This window comes from Rhododendron vialii, chromosome 5a, assembly GCF_030253575.1.
Source record: "Rhododendron vialii isolate Sample 1 chromosome 5a, ASM3025357v1".
Taxonomy (NCBI): Eukaryota; Viridiplantae; Streptophyta; class Magnoliopsida; order Ericales; family Ericaceae; genus Rhododendron; species Rhododendron vialii.
In genome coordinates this window covers 23,773,064-23,794,750 of record NC_080561.1, presented here as the reverse complement: position 1 = coordinate 23,794,750, position 21,687 = coordinate 23,773,064, and the positions used below count along the sequence as shown (strand labels likewise).

Below are 21,687 nucleotides of genomic sequence, written 5' to 3'. Positions count from 1 at the left end.
TTTTGTAAAACAGAAAAGAGTGGTAACCGCCATTTAAGCTTTTTCAATGTTCCCAACCTCCAAAGCAAACCTGGAGCTTAGGAACAGGGGAGTACTTGATAAGTAGGACACACTTAAGGAGCTCAGCACTACCAGACTTGCGGATTTGGGGAGTGCGAGCTAGCTCCACCAAACCCCTATGGGGGCTTACGGGGAGCAGAGCTATAACCTTCTAGCTCCGTCCCCCAGACGAAGCTTGAAGGAAGTCCAAGGACCAGCTCCGGCCCCTAGCTTCAACGGGAAGCATGACGTTTACGGTATCACACGAGAAATATAATTATTTCGATAAAGATGCCACGGCAAAAAAGATAAATCCTAAGGGATAAAGTAAGGGTAATATAAGCCCAAAATGCCAAAGATATGCATGATCATAGATGGGTATGGAATTCCTAGCTAAGGCAGGAATCCCATAGACTCCTAGCTAAGGCGGGATTCCACACTCTTCAGAGAGGAGATCCGGTACCTACGAGGTATGGTCCTACGAGGACTCAAACTCCAACTACAATGCCTATAAATATAGCAGTTGAACTCCAATACCAAGTACGAACTCTACAACAGAGAATCTCAATTCCTCCACCAAATAACAAGGATTCTACTGACTTAGGCATCGGAGGGTGGTAGGCACGCCACCACACCGGTGACTCAAGTTATCAGCTTTGTTTTGCAGGGCTAGGTCAAAGCTATCATCAAAGTTGTTTCGTCACCAAAGTTTCTAGAATTGTCAATACTATGCTCCCTCATTGGAGTTAGCAATCACCCCAGTTCTACAATGGGGAGACTCTTGATTTGTTGGAACCCTTTGGTTTTCCAAGTCCAGGTCCTGTGCCAGTCCAGTCAATATATCCATTGTAAGGTGACCACCTTTGATGGCCAATACTCTTTTGTTACCACATTTATTTATGGGGCTAATTGTTACCTAGAGAGACAACAGCTTTGGGCAGAACTACAATAACTCCATGTTGTTACCCCTTGAATGGCCATTCTTAATAAGTTATCTAGTGAGGATAGATTAGTCATGTTTGGCATGAAATCTTCCTCTATTTGTAGTCTGTGTACGCGCGTAGAATCGCATACCCATCTATTTTTTGACTGCCCTGTGGCTACTCAGATTAGGGGAATTTTGTTCCTTAAGACCCCTCATATGGTAGGCATGATTACTTGGCAACAATGGGTAAGTACATTATCCACCTTAAAGGGTAAATCTTTGGCTACCACAATTGCTAAGCTTGTATTCACAGTCTATGTGCACCAGTTGTGGCTTGAAAGGAATCATAGAAAGTTTCAGAATCTTAGTTGCCCTTCGGGAGTGGTTGCTAACAAGATTTCAAAAGAAGTTAGATGTAGGTTGTTGTCCCTCTCCTTCAAGGGGCCGTCTCATTTACTTTCTATGTGGAACATTCATGTTTGATCTAAATATACTTGTGAGATTAAAGGGCACTTTTACTCATATGCTTTCATTTGCAGGTCATAGTTCAAGGGGAGAGCTTTCACTTGCACATTGCTGTTGCTATTTGCATCACTCAAATTCTGAGACACAAAACTTTCATTCAAAATAGATACATTGGGCTCCTAATACTTCTAAGTATTCAGGTAAATATCTTAATCCCTGTGGGCTGCTTTAGCAATTTATGTCAATTGAGTGATCTTACTATATTGTGTGCAACCCAAGTGAGTTGTGTGCTAGTTCCCCAACTTTCTTTGTGAGAGGAGGTAATAACTAGTGGGGGAATAATGTGAGGAATAGTGGAGGGAGTGGAGGTATCCCTGCTCTTATTAATGGATAGAGAGTTGGAGGAGTGAGGTTACGAGGGAATAGGAGGAAAGCACTATACTTACCTAGGGCCTTGGCCTCGATTTTGATATTAATATCAATATCGTTCACTACTATAATTTGGTTACTTGTCATTCACTGTCGTAATCTGTCATAGTGAGATTGTGTACTACATTGTCATTCCTAGGGGGCATGTCCCTAGCAGTATTTTACTTTTGTATTGGCATCTCAAGTACTAGTGACTATTTCTGTGGCAGTTGTTGAAATGGATTCCATTAAGCTAGCTGTTGTACTGTACTGATTACCCACTATATGGTTGTTTTACGCCAAGTTATGGTTGTTCTATCATCTGCTGCTGTTGTTTTGCTGCTCTGGTCCAAGTGATTCAAGTTTTTTCAAGTGTTTTGCTCTTAGTTCTGTTGTCCAGAAAACTGTGACTATCCAAGAATGGGATGTTGTTATTATGCAAATATGTGGGACTCATTTTTCCATTTTGATGTGAAAGGAGTGCTATTTTGTGTTTACTACTACTGTCCAGATGTTTTGGCTTCTGTTATGTAGTCATTGGGTTTTTAGATTATGCCTAACCATCAGGGGTTGTCGGTGGGATCTCCCTTCACAGAGGGGGACGTCCTCTGTATGCCTGCTGTTCTGTTTAGTGATGGATGCAAGAATGTGCTGCTATCTCTGTTGTGTGGCCAAAGACCTAGCTGCTACTGTAGTTGGTTCATGTAGTGCTACTTCTATTTTATACGTTGTTGCTGTTGCTGCTGTTTCTATTATTCTAGCAGCCTTGTTATGTTGCTGCTCTATTGTAATGGGGCTGGCCTAAGAATGAGCTGCTGCTTTTCCGAAAGGCTGCTCTGCTGTTCCGAAGGGCTACTGGTCCAATGGGCTTAATTCAACTTCTGTGTATTCCCTCATTGGCATGTGTTTCTTTCCCATCTTTTAGATGGCCTCGAAACATGTGGATCTCCTATGCTTTGGTCAATATAGCCACTTGGCTTTGGTCAATCTTTTCAATCTTTGATTTTCTTTTTTTTTTCTTTTTCTCCTGGGGTATGCCCCTTATAGGCTGTATATCCGCTTATCCTCTTTTTCTATTTCAAGCTATTTTACCCAAAAAAAAAAAATTTAAGAACTGTTGTATGAACGTGCATAAAACCCAAGAATTTATACACAAGATGTGATTGGAAAAATTAATATCGCAAATAAATCCTTATGTCATACAACCATGATTCAAAAAATAAAACACTAAATCAAAATATAAACATTATTACTCCGAGTTTGAGCTTCATCTACGCCCTAGAGAAGAAATTTAGCTGGACATGGAGAAAATATAAACGATCACGAAGTAATAAAATTCCATGCAAGAGAATAGAGGTTTCGGTAAGTATTAACCAATCCTTAACCCTTTATAGCTCCCTCTCTTACCCAGCTGTGAACGCCAATTGTTGGTTCTGACGCGTTGGAATTTATGCGCAGCTCTCTCCTCTTTTTTGTTCTGTGCATGTATCCCTCGCTCACTGTTCTCGTCCCCTTTATAAGTACTATAGCCGACCCTTTTTTTAATTCCCTCCTCAGTGGGCTCCAAAGCTCTAGTAAAAACCTTTTCTCCAAACTTGGTGGGCCATACCCACTGCCGAGAACGGCTTAGGCCTTCTTCTTTTCTTGGTCCCAAACTCCCTTGGTCAAAAGGGGAATTTTTAGGCCGGCCCTAAAAAGTAGGTTTGGATTTAATTTAGTCCTGACAAAAAATATTCCTTCTTTATTTTAGTCCTTTTTTTTTTTTACTTTTCATGCATTTTTACTATTATACCCATTCCTCTTAACTTTTTGTGTACATGTCAATTTTTAGTAAAATTTATATTTTTAGAATCAACTCCTAACCCATATTATTCCGGACAAAAATACCCTTGGCTATGTGAACTGGCTATGAGAACTGCCAATTCTCATAGCTAGTTAACATAATATTTCGGACAAAAATATCCCCGCCAGTTCACATAATCCGAGTTAACATATTATTTTGGACAAAAATACCCCTAAACTATGATTATGAGAACTGAGGCTATGAGAGCTATATTTTTAGAATCAATTCCTAGTTCATATAATTTCGGATAAAAATACCATCGGCTATGTGAACTGGCTATGAGAACTGTCAAGTCTCATAGTCAGTTCTATGAGAATTGCTTAGTTTTTATAGAGAGCTGGCTATGTAAACTAAGTTATGAGAATTGGCTATGTGAACTACTAATTCTCATAGTCAGTTCTATGAGAACTGTCAGTTTTCGTAGTTCATTCTATGAGAATTGGCTATGAGAAGTGGTTGTTCTCATAGAAAACTAGTTTTGTAAACTGGTTATGAAAACTGGCAATGTGAACTAAAAAATACACAGTTCATATAGTCTTACCACACACTACAATACACAGTTCTCATAAAAAATATATAGTTCTCATAGAAAATACATGATTCTAACAGACAGTTCTCATGAATAATACACAATTTTCATAAAAAATACGCAGTTCTCATAGGAAATACATAACTCTTATAGACAGTTCTCATGAACAACACATAGTTCTCATAGAAAATAGACACATGAACAAAAACAAAAAGGTAATCAAAATCAAATATAATTATAAATGTTTTCACCGTCATGTCCTAAAAAAGTAATCAAAGTAAAAAAGTTAATAGTTCACATAGAAAATAAATTGATTTATCATTGAAAATACACAGTTCTTATAGAAAAATTCATAATTCTCATTGAAAATACTCAGTTTTCATAGACAGTTCTCATAGAAATACACAATTCTCATAGAAAAATCAACAGTTCTCATAGAAAATACACAGTTCTCATAGAAAAATTCACCTTTCTCATTGAAAATACACAGTTCTCATAGACAGTTTTCATAAAAAAATTCACATTTCTTATTGAAAATACACAATTCTCATAGACAGTTCTTATTGAAAATACACAATTCTCATAGAAAAATTCACAGTTCTCATAGGAAATAGACAGTTCTCATAGACAATACACATTTCTCATAAAAAAAAATACACAGTTTTCATAAAAAGTACACAGTTCTGATGAGCAATACACACGAACAAAAATTGAAAAAAAAAACGTATGAATTAGATTGTTAAGCTTTGTGCGTCTTTACTCTTGCCTAAGAACATAGCACAAAGGGGATCTCAATTTGTATTCATTTCTGATTGGTGAATAAAAACTCACCATTGAAGGCTCCATGTCCAATATTTGTTAAATCTGCAAATTTCGCAGCTCCGGCCATACGGAGAAATATAAACGTATGACATCGATCACCACCGCTGCATCAATCGATCACCACCGCCGTCGATCGGCCAGAGCCCATCATCTTGAGCCTCCGCTGCCCATCATCACCACCCCCTTTTCTATCCGATTGATCATCAGGAACCAATTCAAAGATACCTTTCGTAGCAATTAATCCTGTCATTGATACCTCTTCATTTGGTTCAAAGATTTCATATTCCGTTTCAAGGAATGGAGGCGTGCAAGTGAGCGGTTCAATTGGGTGCGTATTCCGGAGGATGAAGAGCACAATGAGGAAAGTCGCAGAGATACTGTCGTTGCAGAGCAGCAGCAACTGGATATGTTTTTAGATTACCTTCTCGATTCGCCCATCCAAGAACACGAATTCTCATCGGAGAGGAAACGGTGGCAACTCTGTTGAAATCGTTGACTTATCCGACGGCGGCAAGAATGCGAATTCTAGTCGGAGAGGAGACGGCAACCGTGGTTGGCGCTGCTCCATCGGTGGAGGGAGAGCGAGAGAGAGGTGTTGGTGACAGTGGTTTAGAGAGAGAGAGAGAGAGAAAGGAGGGGTTTCAATTTTACATTTACTGTGGAGTGGAACAGGGGCAAAAAAGTCTTGAAGTAACATAACCGAGCCATCTAGCTTCGGTAAAAAATATTTAGGGTTGTGATCAAACCAAACCTAAAAAGGAGGACCGGCCTCTAATTTTCTAAAATAAAAGGGAATTTTTAGGCCGGCCCAAAAAATTAGGCTCAAACCTAATTCAGTCCAGCACAAAATATTCTATACCCCCTTTAGTCCCGGCACTACATTGTGGACAAAAATACTCCTCGCGGGTCAAAACAAGCATCCGGGATCCTCTCGCGGGTCAAAAATACACCTCGCGGGTCACGTTCCCGAACCCTCTCCATACGGCTCAACAAAACCCTCTCTCTCCCCAACCACTACAGAACCACCCTAACTCTACCGCTACAGAACCCTAACTCTTCCGCTCAACAGCGCTTTCTCTCTCTCTCTCTCTCTCTCTCTCTCTCTCTCTCTCTCTCTCTCTCTCTCTCTCTCTCTCTCTCTCTCTCTCTCTCTCGTGCAATCGATCAGGCAACAACATTTCAATATGGCAAAAAAAGGTATGTACATTAAAGACTATCGAAAGTCTATGCGAAATTTCTATGCGAACTGTAAAATATGTATATGAGAACCCTAACTCTCATAAACGTGTTGTGTCTATGTGAAGTATGTGTTTTCGAGTTATGCGAACTGTGTGTAGGGTTCTATGTGAACTGTTCTCGATCAGCTCCTTCAAGGACGAGACTGGCCAGTTATCCTACGGCGAAGAGGTTAGGATAATGAGCACTTTCGATGGTTTCGCTTTAGGTTTTTCATTTTTGAGTTTTTAATATGAGAGTTGTGTATTATACATGACATCTGTTTATGAGAACTGTGTATTTTTCTACTGGAACATTGTATTTTCCTATGAGAACTGTTTATTTTTCTATGAGAACTGTGTACTATACCTATGATGAGACAACGTAAACACTCTATCTAACTTTTGTTCATATATTTAACGGGACACAAGAAGACTTACAAGATTTGAACTGTGTATTCTGTTCCGAAAGAATACGTTTTTAAAAAGTTACACGTCATCATACTTATCCATGAGAACTGTGTATTATACATGAGTTTTGTCTATGAGAATTGTGTATTTTCTACTGGAACATTGTATTTTTCTATGAGAACTGTGTATTTTTCTATGAGAACTGTATATTTTTATATGAGAACTGTGTATTATACATGACATTTGTCTATGAGAACTGTGAATTTTTCTTCTGGAACATTGTATTTTTCTATTAGAACTGTTTATTTTTCTATGAGAACTGTGTATTATACATGAGATTTGTCTATGAGAATTGTGTATTTTCTACCTGAGCATTGTATTTTTCTATAAGAACTGTGTATTTTTCTATGAGAACTGTGTATTTTTCTATGAGAACTGTGTATTATACATGACATCTGTCTATAAGAACTGTGTATTTTTCTATTGGAACATTGTATTTTTCTATGAGAACTGTTTATTTTTCTATGAGAACTGTGTACTATACCTATGATGAGCCAACGTAAAAACTCTATCTCAATTTTGTTCATATATTTAACAGGGCACAAGAAGACTTACACACAAGATTTGAAAACTTCTTACGAGATTAGACCAAGAACACTAACAATGGAGGAGGCATGAGTCATTACAAGATCGAAAACTCAAACTGACAGGCCAGCAACCTCCATAGTTAGCCAATCATCACAGTACTCTTCGCAAACTCGGGGAAAGAAACGACAAAGACCAAAATAGGAAAAGGTTGCCAAGAAACGCCAATGGCTTACCCAACAATCTGAATCTGAACCAGACTCCCCAATCCAGACCCAAAAGCAAACCCAACGAAAAAAACATCAGAGCCCAAAACAGAAAAAGAAGGCCACGAAACAAGAATCAGAATCAGAATCAGAATCACAACCAGACTCCCCAACCCAGACCCAAAAGCAATGCACATTTAGGTCCAATGTAATAGGAACAGTGGGGCTATTGTCAAAACTGAACTTGAACAATGCCCACTTAGAGCTCTTGAAACAAACACCGTTTTGGATGCTGATTGATGCCATTAGGAAAGGCAAGTTAGCGGAAAAAGCTTGCATGAAGCACGATAAAACCATCCTGAGTATCATTCAGAACTATGATACCAATGACAGCAAGTTCCTCATTGGTGGTAAGAAGGTTGCCATAACAAGGAATGACATCAAGCTAATCTTTGGAATAGCTTGTGGGAACAAACAAATAGGAGATTTGAACAAGAAGAAAAGTGATGTTGCATTTGCAAAAAAAAGGGGGATCCAGGAGGCAATGATTGGTAGTAAAAAGATGAAAGATATGATCAATGAAATACTGCAAAAAAAAGAGGAATCCATAACTGAAGAAGACATCCAAGATGTAATCCGCCTTGTATGCATGTTCATTTGCCTGACGTTGTTCTTCTCCACATCAGGAGTCACCATTGCATGGACATATGTGCATTGCATGGAAAAAATAGAAGAAATAAAAGACTACGACTGGGCACAATCCATTGCAGAAACATTGAATACATCAATGCACAAGTTCCATGACAAACCAAGAGATGCAACAGGATGTGTGGTGGCATTGATAGTAACTTAAATCTATTTTGCTATGAGAAGTATTTTTGGGTATTCTAATAATTTTCTTTTATTCTAATAATTTCCTTTTACCTGTTTTTGCAGTACTGGATTTGTGAACACACGGATTTGATTGCACGACCAAAAAATGAAGCAATTCCAAGACTACTAAACTGGAACACCTCAGACCTGAAAAAAAAAAGAATTGATGATTTTAAAGATTTGAGCAATCTCAACATTACGGTATATACACTAATCAAATTGCTTAACTTGGACACGAAAATACACACTTCTCATAGAAAATTACACACTTCTCATAGATAAATACACACTTCTTATAGCAAAAACACAGTTCTCATACTGCAAAATACACACTTCTCATAGCAAAAAACACAGTTCTCATACAAAAACACACACTTCTCATACACAGTGCTCATAGAAAAAATACACGGTTATCATATGAAAAACACAATTCTCATACAGAAAATTACACACTTCTCATAGATAAATACACACTTCTTATAGCAAAAACACAGTTCTCATACTGCAAAATACACACTTCTCATAGCAAAAACACACTTCTCATACAAAAAAACACACTTCTCATACACAGTGCTCATAGAAAAATACACGGTTATCATATGAAAAACACAATTCTCATACAGAAAAATACACACTTCTCATACACAGTTCTCAATAAAAATACACAATTCTGATTGTGAGTTCACATCTTTCAGGTATATGAGGAAGAACTTCAAGAAACATGTCAAGAGGCTCAAGTCTACAGCATGCGACACCCAGAAGTTGTAGATGACAATGACAGGGAAACTATATCACAGATGATGCAGCATACACAATCTCCTCAAAGTCTGGCACTACGACTTGATGAGATACACTTAACTGAAAAACAGCAAACATCTCCTCTTGTGTCAACATCATCTCCTGAGAAACAACAAGCAATGTTCTCACAATCACAATCAGGCGAGACTATGGTTCCAAGTACCTACCAACCTGTGGAATCCATTAATTTCAGTCATGGCCTAATTAAATAGCACAACTAGATGGGTAAATTCTGTGACAGCTTACTGGAGAACAATGATCAAGTTATCATCAAGGATCTCCAGCAACAAGTCCAATATATTCAGAATCAAAAACAAATACTTGAACAACAAAACCACGGACTTCAAAAGGACAAGGATACAATGAAAAATGAGCTGGAGGAAATGCAAAAAGAACGGGATGCAATGAAATAAAAGCTGCAGAAGATCGTAACTATGTCCAACACAATGTTGCAGGCCCAAGAACAACACAAGTTCCTTATAGAGAAGACTGCAGTCTTGGAAAAGGACAGCGACACAATGAAAAATCAGCTGTTGGAAATGGAAAAAGAAAGGGATTCACTGGAACAAAAGCTACAGAAGATGGATACTGTGTCAAACATTTTGAAAAAGGACAGGGATGAAATGGAAAAACAGCTGCTGGAAATGAGAAAAGAAAGGGATGAATTTGAAAAACAGAAACATATGATGCTGCAACAATTTGAAATTGAGAAGAACAAAATCAAAAAGGCCCTTACGATGCAAATTGAATCCCTAATGACCGAGAAGGGCCAGCTGCAAAAGTATCATAGCACAACTGAACAAAGGCAAAAGGCTATAATTGTTCAAAAAGATGCAGAAATACGCAGCCTAACCAACAAGCTTTCCCTCACCAGCAAGCTTTCTGTCCAACCGCAACATACCAAAGAACCTCAAAAGCAGTTACCGGTTCTCGAGACTGATTCCTCTTTGCTCACACAAAGAAGTGAGGAAGCAATACATAACATCACACAAACAAACACTGATCAGAAGATTGAGCAAGTGGTCCATGAAGTTACACAACTATATGCTCATGCCGGGAAAAATTCTGAAGGGGACAACAAAGATGATAATGCAAAACAAAGACCACGAAGGCAAAAAATGGATGACAACTATTACTATGGTTCAATCACAAAGGATGGTCGCAAAAAAGAACAAATTGTCCTTGTCGAAAGTGACGAGCCACAAGCAGAAATCAAGAAAATTGATGACAAGATTCCTCCCCTAGGAAAAAAGGCAGACATTGTCCTTGCCTTGCTACCTGACGAATGCCAAGAAACGATCAGAAAATTTTGGGAACTCGAAGAGGGATGGTAAAAATGCTAAACCCAACAATTTACTAATGTTATGTATATCATTTCAAATTAGCTAATGTTATGTATATCATGCAGTACGCACATATGGGATTGTGAATTAGATGATCTGCGCATATATCAAGAAGATGTGAGGTTTTTGCTATGTGATCGAGAATTAACAGGCCAGGTAACACAATAAAAAAAGAAGCAACTCTCTTTCTGTATTTTAAGAGAAGTGTATATGAGATTTGTGCTTTTGTATGAGAACTGTGTTTTTTCTATCAGAACTGTGTTTTTTCTATCAGAACTGTACGTGATAAACAAATACTTTTTACATTCTGATACAGCCAATAGATGCCTACGTCCATTTGCTGACTACAACACTACAACCACCAACATCTGGACCATCCTTTTCATTGGGAATAGAAGATTCCCAACAAGATATGCCGTTTGTCTTCAACAGCTTTTCATCAGTAAGAAAAGCAAGCATTCTCTCACAATTCATGTAGCATACACTCACAGTTAAGAGGTTGCCTAATTATCTTCTTTCCAAACAGACCTTCCTTGGAGGTGATCAAAACTCAGCTAACAGAGCACTTGATGTCGTCCACTCAAAGATTTTGAACACCAGAACAATCCTTATCTCAATATTTGGTTCAAACCATTATACTTTGCTTGAGCTAGACACCATTGACCAAGAATGGAGGTTCTACAACTCCATCCACAGACAAGGGAGAAGAGATAAATACTGTGAAGCAACTGCCAATCCTGGTAACATAATCCCTCCTTATTCTAAGAAAAATATATGAACTCTTTCAACTGTGTATTGTAGTCTACGTGAACAAACTATGTGAAATGTGTATCGTTAATGTATCCATGATCATATTCTGTAACAGAGAAAGAATGTCACGAACTACATCAACCAACAATGCAAGAAGAAGATTAAAACCTCTGCAAAGCTCGTGGACGATGCACCACAACAAGAACCAGGCTCGTAAGTATCCTTCAACTACCAAAACTAGTCACTGCATCTTATATAAGCCCCTAACATTAGTCTTGTATTCACAGGGTTGATTGTGCAGTTGTTGTTGCCTACGTCATTCGCCAAAAGCTAATGAAAAAACCAATTCAAAGCGACCTTACAAAGCAACAATGCCTTCAAATGAGAGTTGATATTGTGCAAGCATTTGTCAGTGACCCGAAGAGATCATGGACTCCAGAGATCTATCATAATAGGATGGAAAATCTCAGACTGCAAAAATATTATGACGACCAGGAGCTTCTTGAAGAGAAGAAAAAAAATTCATAGATTCAACTTACTCATCAAAGTTGGTAGTGGTGTTGTTCATCAGTTGTATAGTGGTTAATGAGTTGTTTAGTTTACTGGTAAATGAAGATATACAATCTCAGACTGCAAAAATAGTTTTGGAAGTGAAAGTAGTGCAGATGGGTAATGACATGGGGGAGGTGATGTTCATGACTTGTATAGTGGTTAATGCGTACTGTTCAGTTTAGTGGTTAATGAAAATATACAATCATCTTTCTCTGAACTCTATTTTTCATTGTTCAAAGTTTGCAGTTCGCATTGGAGGAAAAAAATAGTTCTCATACACACTTCTCATACAAAAATTTGCAGTTCGCATAGAAAAAAAAACAGTTCTCATACACACTTCTCATACGAAAATTCACAATTCTCATAGAAACCTAACATAGCAGAAACCTCATTAACCACTGCAAAAAATATTAGTTTCGGATGTGGACTAGTTTTGAATGTGAAAGTAGTGCACATGGGTAATGACGTGCTGGAGGTGTTGTTCATGACATGTATATTGGTTAATGAGTTGTTTAGTTTAGTGGTTAATGAAGATATACAATCATCTTTCTCTAAACTCCATTTTTCATTGTTCACAGTTTGCAGTTCGCATAGAGGAAAAACACAGTTCTCATAGAAAAATTTGCAGTTCGCATAGAAAAAACACAGTTCTCATACACAGTTCTCATAAGAAATTTCACAATTCTCATAGAAAATAACCAATTCTCATAAAAAATTTAAAGGGTATTTTTGTAAATTACATCTTCAACGTGAAACCCTATTTTATATGGCTTATAAATACCCCTCTTCCTCTTCCCATTTCTTCATTTCCCACCCTCAACACAATTACAACAAAAAAATCTTAAAAAATGGCAGAAGACTTGGCAAGACTCATCAAAGATGTCATAGATGCATCACTCAAAGAGACCAGTGAAAAACTTGATGAAACCCAAGCCCGATTCTTCGAAAACCAGGACAACATCAACCTTCTCAAGAAAAAAGTGCAGATCTTCAAAGATTGGAAACTTGCCAAAAATTTGGCAAAGGAAGCAGAAGCGGAAGAAGCAACTACTAGCAGAAACGTGCGACCAAGAAGACAACCACCAACTAACTAGCGATCTAATTTTTCAGTTTGGCTGTTCTATGTTTTTTTTTTTTTTTTCTTTCTTTCTTAGTAGATCTCTTGTTTAAATCTGGTACTTTCTTCTTCTCCTTGTATTTGGATCTATCAATTCCATCTAGGATGTTTGAAATGTGTACTTTCTTCTATCGTCAGGTGTATTCAACGATGTATGTCTTATAAATCTGGATGTTTTTCCTTGTTTATTATATTTCTAATTGCCAAAAATACTTAAACCAAAAAAAAAAAAATAGTCACAATTAATTAGTAATCTCGAATATATTCTATTTTTTTGTTTTATTTATTATTATTATTATTATTTATTATTTTTCAAACAAAGATCTCTACTATATATTTTGTTTTTTGTTGTTTTTGTTTTGTTTTTTATACCCAATCGTTGCAATTTAAACCGTTCACCACGTGTATCACTACCACCTTCTCACTCCATTAAATACCTGAAAGGTTAAACACCGCACACGGCTTTTCATTTCCAGAGAGAGAGAGAGAGAAGAAATCTCTGACTCAAACTACTATGGCAGGCCCAAATCAGAACGCTCCGGACGACACACCACCAAACAACGCTCCAAAAATCTCAACCATGGAGGATGCAATGAAGAAGATCATTGAGGAGCATGTGGCTCCTCTCAAAGCTGAAGTGGAACGCCTGCATCGCCAGCACAGGATACAGAGCATCGATCTTCTCTGCCTCAGGTTAGAAATCCAGGCATTGATGGACGCTCACAGAGCAGAAAGGAACAAGGAGGAGGAGGAAGAGGAAGAGAAAGATGCACAATAGAAGTTAGGGTTTGGTGCCTCAACTACTTTTTGGAAAATTAGGGTTTCTAGTTGGGGTTCATCAACATTTTGGGGATTTTTTGCTACTTTTTGGCTCCTTCCTCAAATGATTAAGAAATCTAACTCCGATGAAAATTAGGGTTTGTAGTTGCGTTAAACCACTGATGCTGTAATTAGTGCTATCTGACTCTGATGATAATTAGGGTCTTCTGAATGTTAAGCTAGATTTCATCTCTGTTAACAATCGTTTGCTATTTGTTAGTATGGTTTGGTGTATGTCAATTTGATGCATGTTATGTTAGAATTTAACTTATCATCGAAAATACACATTTCTCATAGGGGGAAAAAACACTTCTCATGGAAAAATACACACTTCTCATAGGAAAAAACACACTTCTCATAGAAAAAAACACACTTTTCATAGAAAAATAAACACTTGTCATACAAAGTTCTCATATAGTAAAAACACAGTTTTGATACACATTTCACATAGAAAATACACACTTCTCATAGAAAATACAAAGTTCTCATAGAGCTATACACACAGGTTGCTTAGATACTTCACATAATTCAAAGTGCTAGAGCAAAATACAGAATTAGTAACAAAAACACAAAAATTTTCTTATTCTCAACAATTATTTCATGAATCAAATCCAATAACATTGTTTTTTGGTACAAAAGATAGTATAACATTGTTTTTTGTACAACTCAATTATTAAAACCTAAAAACCAGGCCTCAAATCCTCCTTACAAGTAAGTTTGTTATGATTCCCCATCTTCCCACACCTACCACACTTCATTTCTCTAACCTTCTCTCCATTCGAACGAATCCTCTTCTTCTTAGGCCGCCCTGGAGGCTTTTTTAACAATGGTGGCAGAATACTAGTACCACAATCAACCACATCACCTTTCAACAATGACGCAACTGGGTAAATTGGTTTTGAATACACCCGACGATAACTCTCAACATGAAAATAACGCTCTACATACAAGTTCAAATCCTTACCACTATATTTGATAGCACAGACAGCGTGGCAACAAGGGAATGCATTCAACTGCCACCAACAACAACTGCATGTACGCCTCCCAATATCAACACATACAGACGGATCTGTGTCAACTTCAAATATATCAGCAGTTGAAGGAATCACTTTCCATGTTTTAACTAAATCATATAACTTCTCCAACCGAGACTCCCCATAAGGACAAATCACCTGATCCCATTTACTTGCCCTTTCTCTCCTCAAACACATTGATTTCATCATCTTCTTCCTTATACGATCAACCATATCCACCACGGGCAATTCACGCTCTTTCAATATCCATGAGTTAAAGCACTCAGCTAGACTAGAGGACATTGCTCCATAACGTTGCCCCGGGAAAAAAACATTTGCCCATCGCTCATTAGGCAACTCCGACAGAAAATGAACAACAGCTGCACCACCGTGTTTCAGCAAATTACCCATATGCTGATTAAACTTTGCCACAGTGAGAGCATAAGCACATTTTGAAAACACTCTGATCAAACTCTTTTTATACTTGACATTTGTGGACACCAAAGCAGTACGCAAGTTACCCTTCAAATGATAGAGACAGTAAGCATGAAAGCTTGAAGGAAACACCTTAGCAATACCCTCTTTTATTCCTCTGTGACGATCAGATATAAAAACAAAAAACCCTTCTCTCTTCATCCAAAATACCATGCAACTTCTCCATAAACCAAAGCCAGTTATCATTATTCTCAGAATCAACCACACCAAAGCACAATGGAAATAGACCTGAGAAGGAAAAAATAATTCAGTAACCAGTTCATACATATGGCAAAATCAGTTCTCACACTTCAGGAACCAGTTCTCATAATTTTGAAAACAGTTCTCATATTTCTCATAGTGCATTATAGACTATGTGAACTGTATGTTATATTCATATGAGAATTGTATATGTAATCTATTTCATACCTGCATTACCATCTTTAGCTCAATCACACATCAAGCATCCTATATGACTATAAGAAACCAGTTCTCATAGTTCAGACACCAGTTCTCATAGTTTTAAAAACAGTTCTCATATTTCTCATACTGCATTGTAGCCTATGTGAAATGTGTGTAAGTAGTCATATGAGAATTGTATATGCGATCTATTTCATACCTGCATTACCATCTTTAGCTGAAGCAGACATCAAGCATCCCATATGCCTTGCCTTCAAGAACATTGCGTCAACGGATAAAACAGGCCTGCAGTGCTTAAATCCTTGTACACATGCCTCAAACGCTACAAACAACCTCAAAAAATGATTTGTGGTTTGATCTCACTCAACATCAAAAACACTTCTAGGATCCAAATTCAGAACAACATTACGATACCATTGAAGTTGATTAAAAGAATCTGAATAATCTCCAAATGCACTTGACTTGGCTTTCTGGACAGCTAACCAAGCACGATTATATGACACATCCACCCCATAATACTCCTTCAAATCATTAACAACATCAACAGGACGTTTCTTTGACTTGTCTCGAACATCATCCTTTATCAATTGACTAATCAGAGATGAATTAGCATGACAGTTCTTTGTCGTACGCCCAGCAACACCACAACAATGAACATTATAATACCTTTTGATGTAAAAGCAACCACTGACCTTGTCAAGTCTAGCATGGATATTCCACTTGCAAGATTTTACCTTACAAACTGCAGTCACTCTCTCTATTTCATTCTTTACAAAGTCAAACTCAAAGGAATGAACAATTGAATGTTTCCGCAATGCATCACGAAAACCTTCCGAACCCCCGACAAACAACTGACCAACACTTTTAATAAGCTCTTTCCACGCATCGGACAACCTTGGCCAATGCTGATGCGGGCAAAACATAGCTCCCAAATCATCCTCTTTACCTACATATTCCATTGATTCCAACCGACAGCCGACTAATCCTTGCCCACTGAAACAAATGCCCTTACTAGTGCTAGTACCACCACTATCGAAAACCCCACTACTATTAGCACCAACATCAACACCACACCCACTAATACCACTATCAAAACCACGACTATCTACTACTGTAACTTCAATGCAATTCAATCCAATACTATCAGCTACAGCAAACATCACCTCCAAATCTTCATCATTATATAACATGGTACTAGGATGATCACGTATAGCATAAAAGAGTTGCAATGAGTGTCTTCTCAAATCACTAAACTTGCCACACAATATCTTCATAAAATCTCCAATTCTCGACGACCGAGACAACTTTATCCCAGCACACAATCCATTGTATTTACAAAACAAAATCAACGATTTCTCCGTTTTCCTAACAAAAAAACAAACAATTCACACAAAAGAAAATGACACAATTCTCATAAACCAACACAGTTCTCCTATAAAAAATACAGTTCTCATATAAAATAAAACAGTTCTCATTTAAAAAACACAATTCTCATAAACACTTCTCATCCAAAAAACACAAAAAGACAGTTCACATCAAAATCTAACAAACAAACACAATGATAGTTCAAGCTAGGCCTCAATCTAACAAAAACGACATTTAAATAATAAAAATATGAAAATAATCACATAAACAGTAAATAAAAAATCAAAATCTAACAACATAAACGACAATTAAACAGTTCTCGTGCAAAATACACAAAACGACAGTTCACATCAAATTCATATGAGAACTATACTTCAGAAACTAGTTCTCATAGTTTAGACACCAGTTCTCATAGTTCAGACACCAGTTTTCATAGTTCAGAAACCAGTTCTCATAGTTAAGAAACCAGGTCTCATAGTTCAGAAACCAGTTCTCATAGTTCAGAAAACAGTTCTCATAGTTCAGAAACCAGTTCTCATAGTTCAGACACCAGCTCTCGTAATTCAGAAACCAGTTCTCATAGATCTAAAAACAGTTCTCATATATCAAAACAATCACATAAACAGAAAATAAACAAATCTACCAACAAAAACGACATTAAATACCTCATCTGCTCGACTCCATCAACCTGCATCTCCTCACGCACCACAAAGCTACAACGAATCACAAAGCAACATATATCACTACTAAATGAAAAGTACATCAACTGAATAACTAATCAAATCTAACAACATACTCAAAAATACCTCAACAGATCGATTGAATCTCAATCCAACGCAATTCCTCCTCTCAATCGAACATCAATCGCTCAAGCTAGACATCAATCGTTCTCTCTATCGTGATCTCTCCCTAAATCTCTCTCTCTCTCTCTCTCTCTCTCTCTCTCTCTCTCTCTCTCTCTCTCTCTATCTGTCTTCTCTCTCCGCCAATATTCTTTTGAAAACAAGCCTATATATAGTAAACCCGGAAAAGGGCAAAAACGTCCATCACCCAACATACCCGAGCCCTTCAGCTTCGGGAAAATATTTCAAGGTTAGGATCATACCAAGGCTAGAAAGGAGGACCAGCCTCTAATTATCTAAAAATAATATGGCCCAATCCATGATTTAGTTGGCTTTAACGTATTTAGATTCCAAAAACCTACAATACACAAATTAAGCATTAAGCTCCGAGTAACAATATAAATAGACTTAACAAAGATAAATTAGGGAGCGTGTATGTGAACATTTACGCGCCTATCACATAGGATAGTAGCCTTCGACCTTGAACCTTCCCCTTGTGAAAACCCATCGGGTTTACTGGATGACCAAATGATCAATGAATGTAATTATGTCTTGAATTGTTCTGCCGTTTGTGTAAATCGAGACAACATACTTTACACTGAAACTTCTCCTAATGCAGTTCAATTTTCACTGTTGGGATCCTTTTGGCCTTGAAATCTCGCATGGTTCTGCAAGTTTTTCTTGAAAATTTTGCCTTCCAAAGTTCAAGAGACCTAATTTTAATGGATTCTACCTTGAATGCCTGTAACACCTCCATTCACGTAGTGAGGTATGATGCTCTCCCTGGAGGAACCCTAGAGCTCCTCTTTATTTACTTTTGTAAAACTCTACTGGCCTCATCTGAGTTGTTTTTTTTATGGGCAAAAGAAATTTTACTAAACTCCGTAGGAGGTTGTTAGCTGTCACCACAACAAATTTTGCATGTCACCAATCTAGCAACAAGAAATAGGCGATCAGAGGAGCCCAAAACGGTATCATTAGTCCGGAAACACGTGACGCGCATTGCTCTAATAATACGGATTAATGACTCATATAGATATATACATACATACATACATACATACTAGCATTCAATCCGTTCTATACACTGGCAAAACTAACATGTACGGGTGAGATTAACATACACACACAATATGGCATAATAGGTAGCATAGATTTGTGCCCGTTCGATGCATGGGACAAAAAAATTTATATTGGTGTCTTTATTTGGTTCATTTATATATCGAACAGAGACATCATTAGTTAATAGAGAATATAGTTTAAGAAAAAAAACATTAACTTATTTTGGAACGGTAAATATATATATATATATATATATATATGACAAATATTTAATCAAATTAATTTGCATTTTAATAAAATGTAGGATAAACAAACCAAATCAAGAAAAACTAAGGGTGCGTTTGATAACCTTTTCAGTTTTCAATTTTTTTGTTTTTAAGAAACTAAAAGTAGAATCAGGTTTATGTTTTATAAAAACAAAAACAAGCAACATGTTTGGTATTATTTTTTTTGTAAATAGTAAAAAATAAAAGCCTTTTTTTTTGTTGAAGAGGGAGAATAATTAGGGTAAGGGAAAAAAAGAGAAGGGAAAGCTGTAAAGATAATATGAAAACAGAGTTATGCCGTTCATTGATTTGGTAAATGTGTATATTGAGCCATCAGATTCGAACAGAAGACAGAACTGAGATGCTTATTTTGGATGGTGGAGCTTTAGAACCCTACCCATCTATGGGCTGAGTATATACAATCACCGCCCATCTTCCTAAGCACATGAAAACAGAGAGAGAGAGAGAGAGAGAGAGAGAGAGAGAGATGGGATGAAATAAAGATGATAAGAATCTCCTTATTATGCTTGCGTTCCTCAAAAAAAAAAAAGGAAAAAACTCCTTTTTGTAGTTTCCATAATTTACAAAAACTCTAAAAAAGTTTATGAAAAACAAAAAAGTAGAAACATGTTACCAAACAAGTTTTCTTCATTAGTTTTCAAAACAATAAAACCAAAAACCAAAAATTAAAAACAAAATGGTTACCAAACGCCTCCTAAAAAGTATGGCTTTTATTTATAATTCTATATCTAATAAAACTCCCCTAAGAAAATCCCCTAAAGTTTCTCTCTCCCATATTCACACCCCATCCCCCACTTCTCTCTCTTTCTCTCTCTCTCTCTCTCTCTCTCTCTCTCTCTCTCTCTCAAATTTTCTTTTTTTAAAAAAATCAAAATTATTAGGAGTTTGGAGTATTTTGAGTCTAATTACATTTGCATATAGTACTAGTGTCGTTCCCATTCGATGCACGGGACAAACAAAAAATTTTGTGAGGTCGATATTTTGTAGCGGAGCCACGTAGAGATTGTTAGTAATTTATTTTAATCAACGGGTATCTATAATCTTAACGTGGGAAGATTAATAAGTATTTAATATCATGGAGCTCGTAATATAATTGAGATAAGGACGGGAGTGCAATTATAATTCTGTAGTGGTGTGAATTATAATTAGTGAAATAAGAAATAGAATTCTGGTGGGATTAGGTTTTCTTATTTACACTGGGAGCCCAGACTTAATACTCCTTAGGTCCCTATCGTAGCTCTATATATACGTGTTATGCTCTCTAGGTCAGATTGACATTTTTCTATTATTCAGTAAATAGAAGCAGGCTTAAAGAGAGCAAACAGATCACAAAAGAGTCCACACTCGGTTCATGTTTTAGATGTGCAGGGAATACGGTAGAAGATCATAAGGTATGGTCGAGCAGTATTTGTGGCATACAGCAAGGTGTGCTGTAACAAGTTCAACCAGCGTTCGTGACGCATGAGTTGTGGTAAAACCCTAATTTCGCCTTGTAGGATTTTTGCGGTTTTTTGGTTATCTAATCTGTACGCATTATTACTGGGTTCTGGGAATCGTTTCCCAACAGTGGTATCAGAGCAAGCTATAATCACGCGTATGGATTAAATAGGCCATGTTGTCCGTAGGTTATAGAGGGTAAAATGTAGAACTGTGTTAACCCTTATTTTGCAGCATTCTTACCCAGTTATTATGGTCACATAATTTTTTGTTAGTTTTGTGTGATTGGATCCCACGAAAAAAATTTTGTGGTTATTGTTATTTATTGGGTACCACCATTATTTTTCATAGTTGTAATATTTAACGTAGCATGTGTTATTTATTGGGTGCCACGATTATTTTTCGTGGTTGTAAAAATTAACGTAGCATGTGAACTTCAATGGAGGAATAAGATCGATGTTTGTATGTTTCTTCGATTGGAATGGCATTCGACAGTTATTCGGAGATCGAAGAAGGTAGATACAAAAGATACAAGTTGTTTGGCTCGCAACAAATTTTTTCCAAATTAGTAGGGTCTGATTGCAGGGCTATTTCAACCCAGTAAACGTTGGAATTAGAAAATCTGGTCTTCATAAAAGTTGTAGATAATTGAATTTCGAATCTATCCCAATTTGAATCACTTAAATTGGAGGTTGGATGAGGAAGATATGGCCAAAATACTGAAGGCTGTGCAGATATGGCCAAAATACTGAAGGCTGTGCAGTTTACGCGGGAATATATTAAATCCGAATTTTCTTGCCTAAGCACGGTTGGATTTTGATTTCCTTGATTGATTCAAAGTATCTAAGACTTCCATACAAGTATAACTGAAGGATTTCAAGTTTGGAAAGACTCCTTATTGCTTAAGGATTTCAAGTTTAGAAGGATTCTTTGATCTTGTGTTTCCTAATTATTTGTATTTCCATATTGTTTGCATATGTCATAGTTTACCATATTGAGACAATATGGTAATATATGGCCTTTGACCTAGATCACGTTTTTTGCAAACTTGAAAATTTGATAACCCTCACAAATTTTTAAATAACTAA

General features: G+C 37.0%; 2 protein-coding genes across 2 annotated transcripts; both read right to left on the bottom strand.

Moving 5' to 3' along the window:
* Positions 1–14,379: 14,379 nt before the first annotated feature.
* Positions 14,380–15,869, bottom strand: LOC131327680 (uncharacterized). Its single transcript, XM_058360825.1, has 3 exons — positions 15,806–15,869; positions 15,335–15,435; positions 14,380–15,234 (listed from the first exon to the last, which is right to left on the bottom strand). Exons 1-3 carry the CDS (start codon positions 15,867–15,869, stop codon positions 14,380–14,382), a joined length of 1,020 nt encoding a protein of 339 aa, XP_058216808.1.
* A 96-nt stretch (positions 15,870–15,965) lies between these two features.
* On the bottom strand, positions 15,966–18,321 carry LOC131327679 (uncharacterized). The gene is made up of 3 exons (XM_058360824.1): positions 18,263–18,321; positions 17,637–17,684; positions 15,966–16,971 (listed from the first exon to the last, which is right to left on the bottom strand). Exons 1-3 carry the CDS (start codon positions 18,319–18,321, stop codon positions 15,966–15,968), a joined length of 1,113 nt encoding a protein of 370 aa, XP_058216807.1.
* Between the last annotated feature and the right edge of the window lie 3,366 nt (positions 18,322–21,687).

Excerpts from the sequence above, each read along its gene's own strand:
- LOC131327680 (XM_058360825.1), bottom strand. The coding sequence starts at position 15,869 with ATGTTCTTGAAGGCAAGGCATATGGGATGCTTGATGTCTGCTTCAGCT. Across the intron at positions 15,436-15,805 it reads AGCTAAAGATGGTAATGCAG|GTCTATTTCCATTGTGCTTT; the intron begins GTATGAAATAGA and ends TTTCCTTCTCAG. Across the intron at positions 15,235-15,334 it reads TTTTGGATGAAGAGAGAAGG|GGTAACTTGCGTACTGCTTT; the intron begins GTTTTTTGTTTT and ends TATCATTTGAAG.
- LOC131327679 (XM_058360824.1), bottom strand. The coding sequence starts at position 18,321 with ATGGGTTTTCACAAGGGGAAGGTTCAAGGTCGAAGGCTACTATCCTAT. Across the intron at positions 17,685-18,262 it reads CTATCCTATGTGATAGGCGC|CTTTGTGGTGCGTGAGGAGA; the intron begins GTAAATGTTCAC and ends GATTCGTTGTAG. Across the intron at positions 16,972-17,636 it reads GATGGAGTCGAGCAGATGAG|GAAAACGGAGAAATCGTTGA; the intron begins GTATTTAATGTC and ends TTTTTTTGTTAG.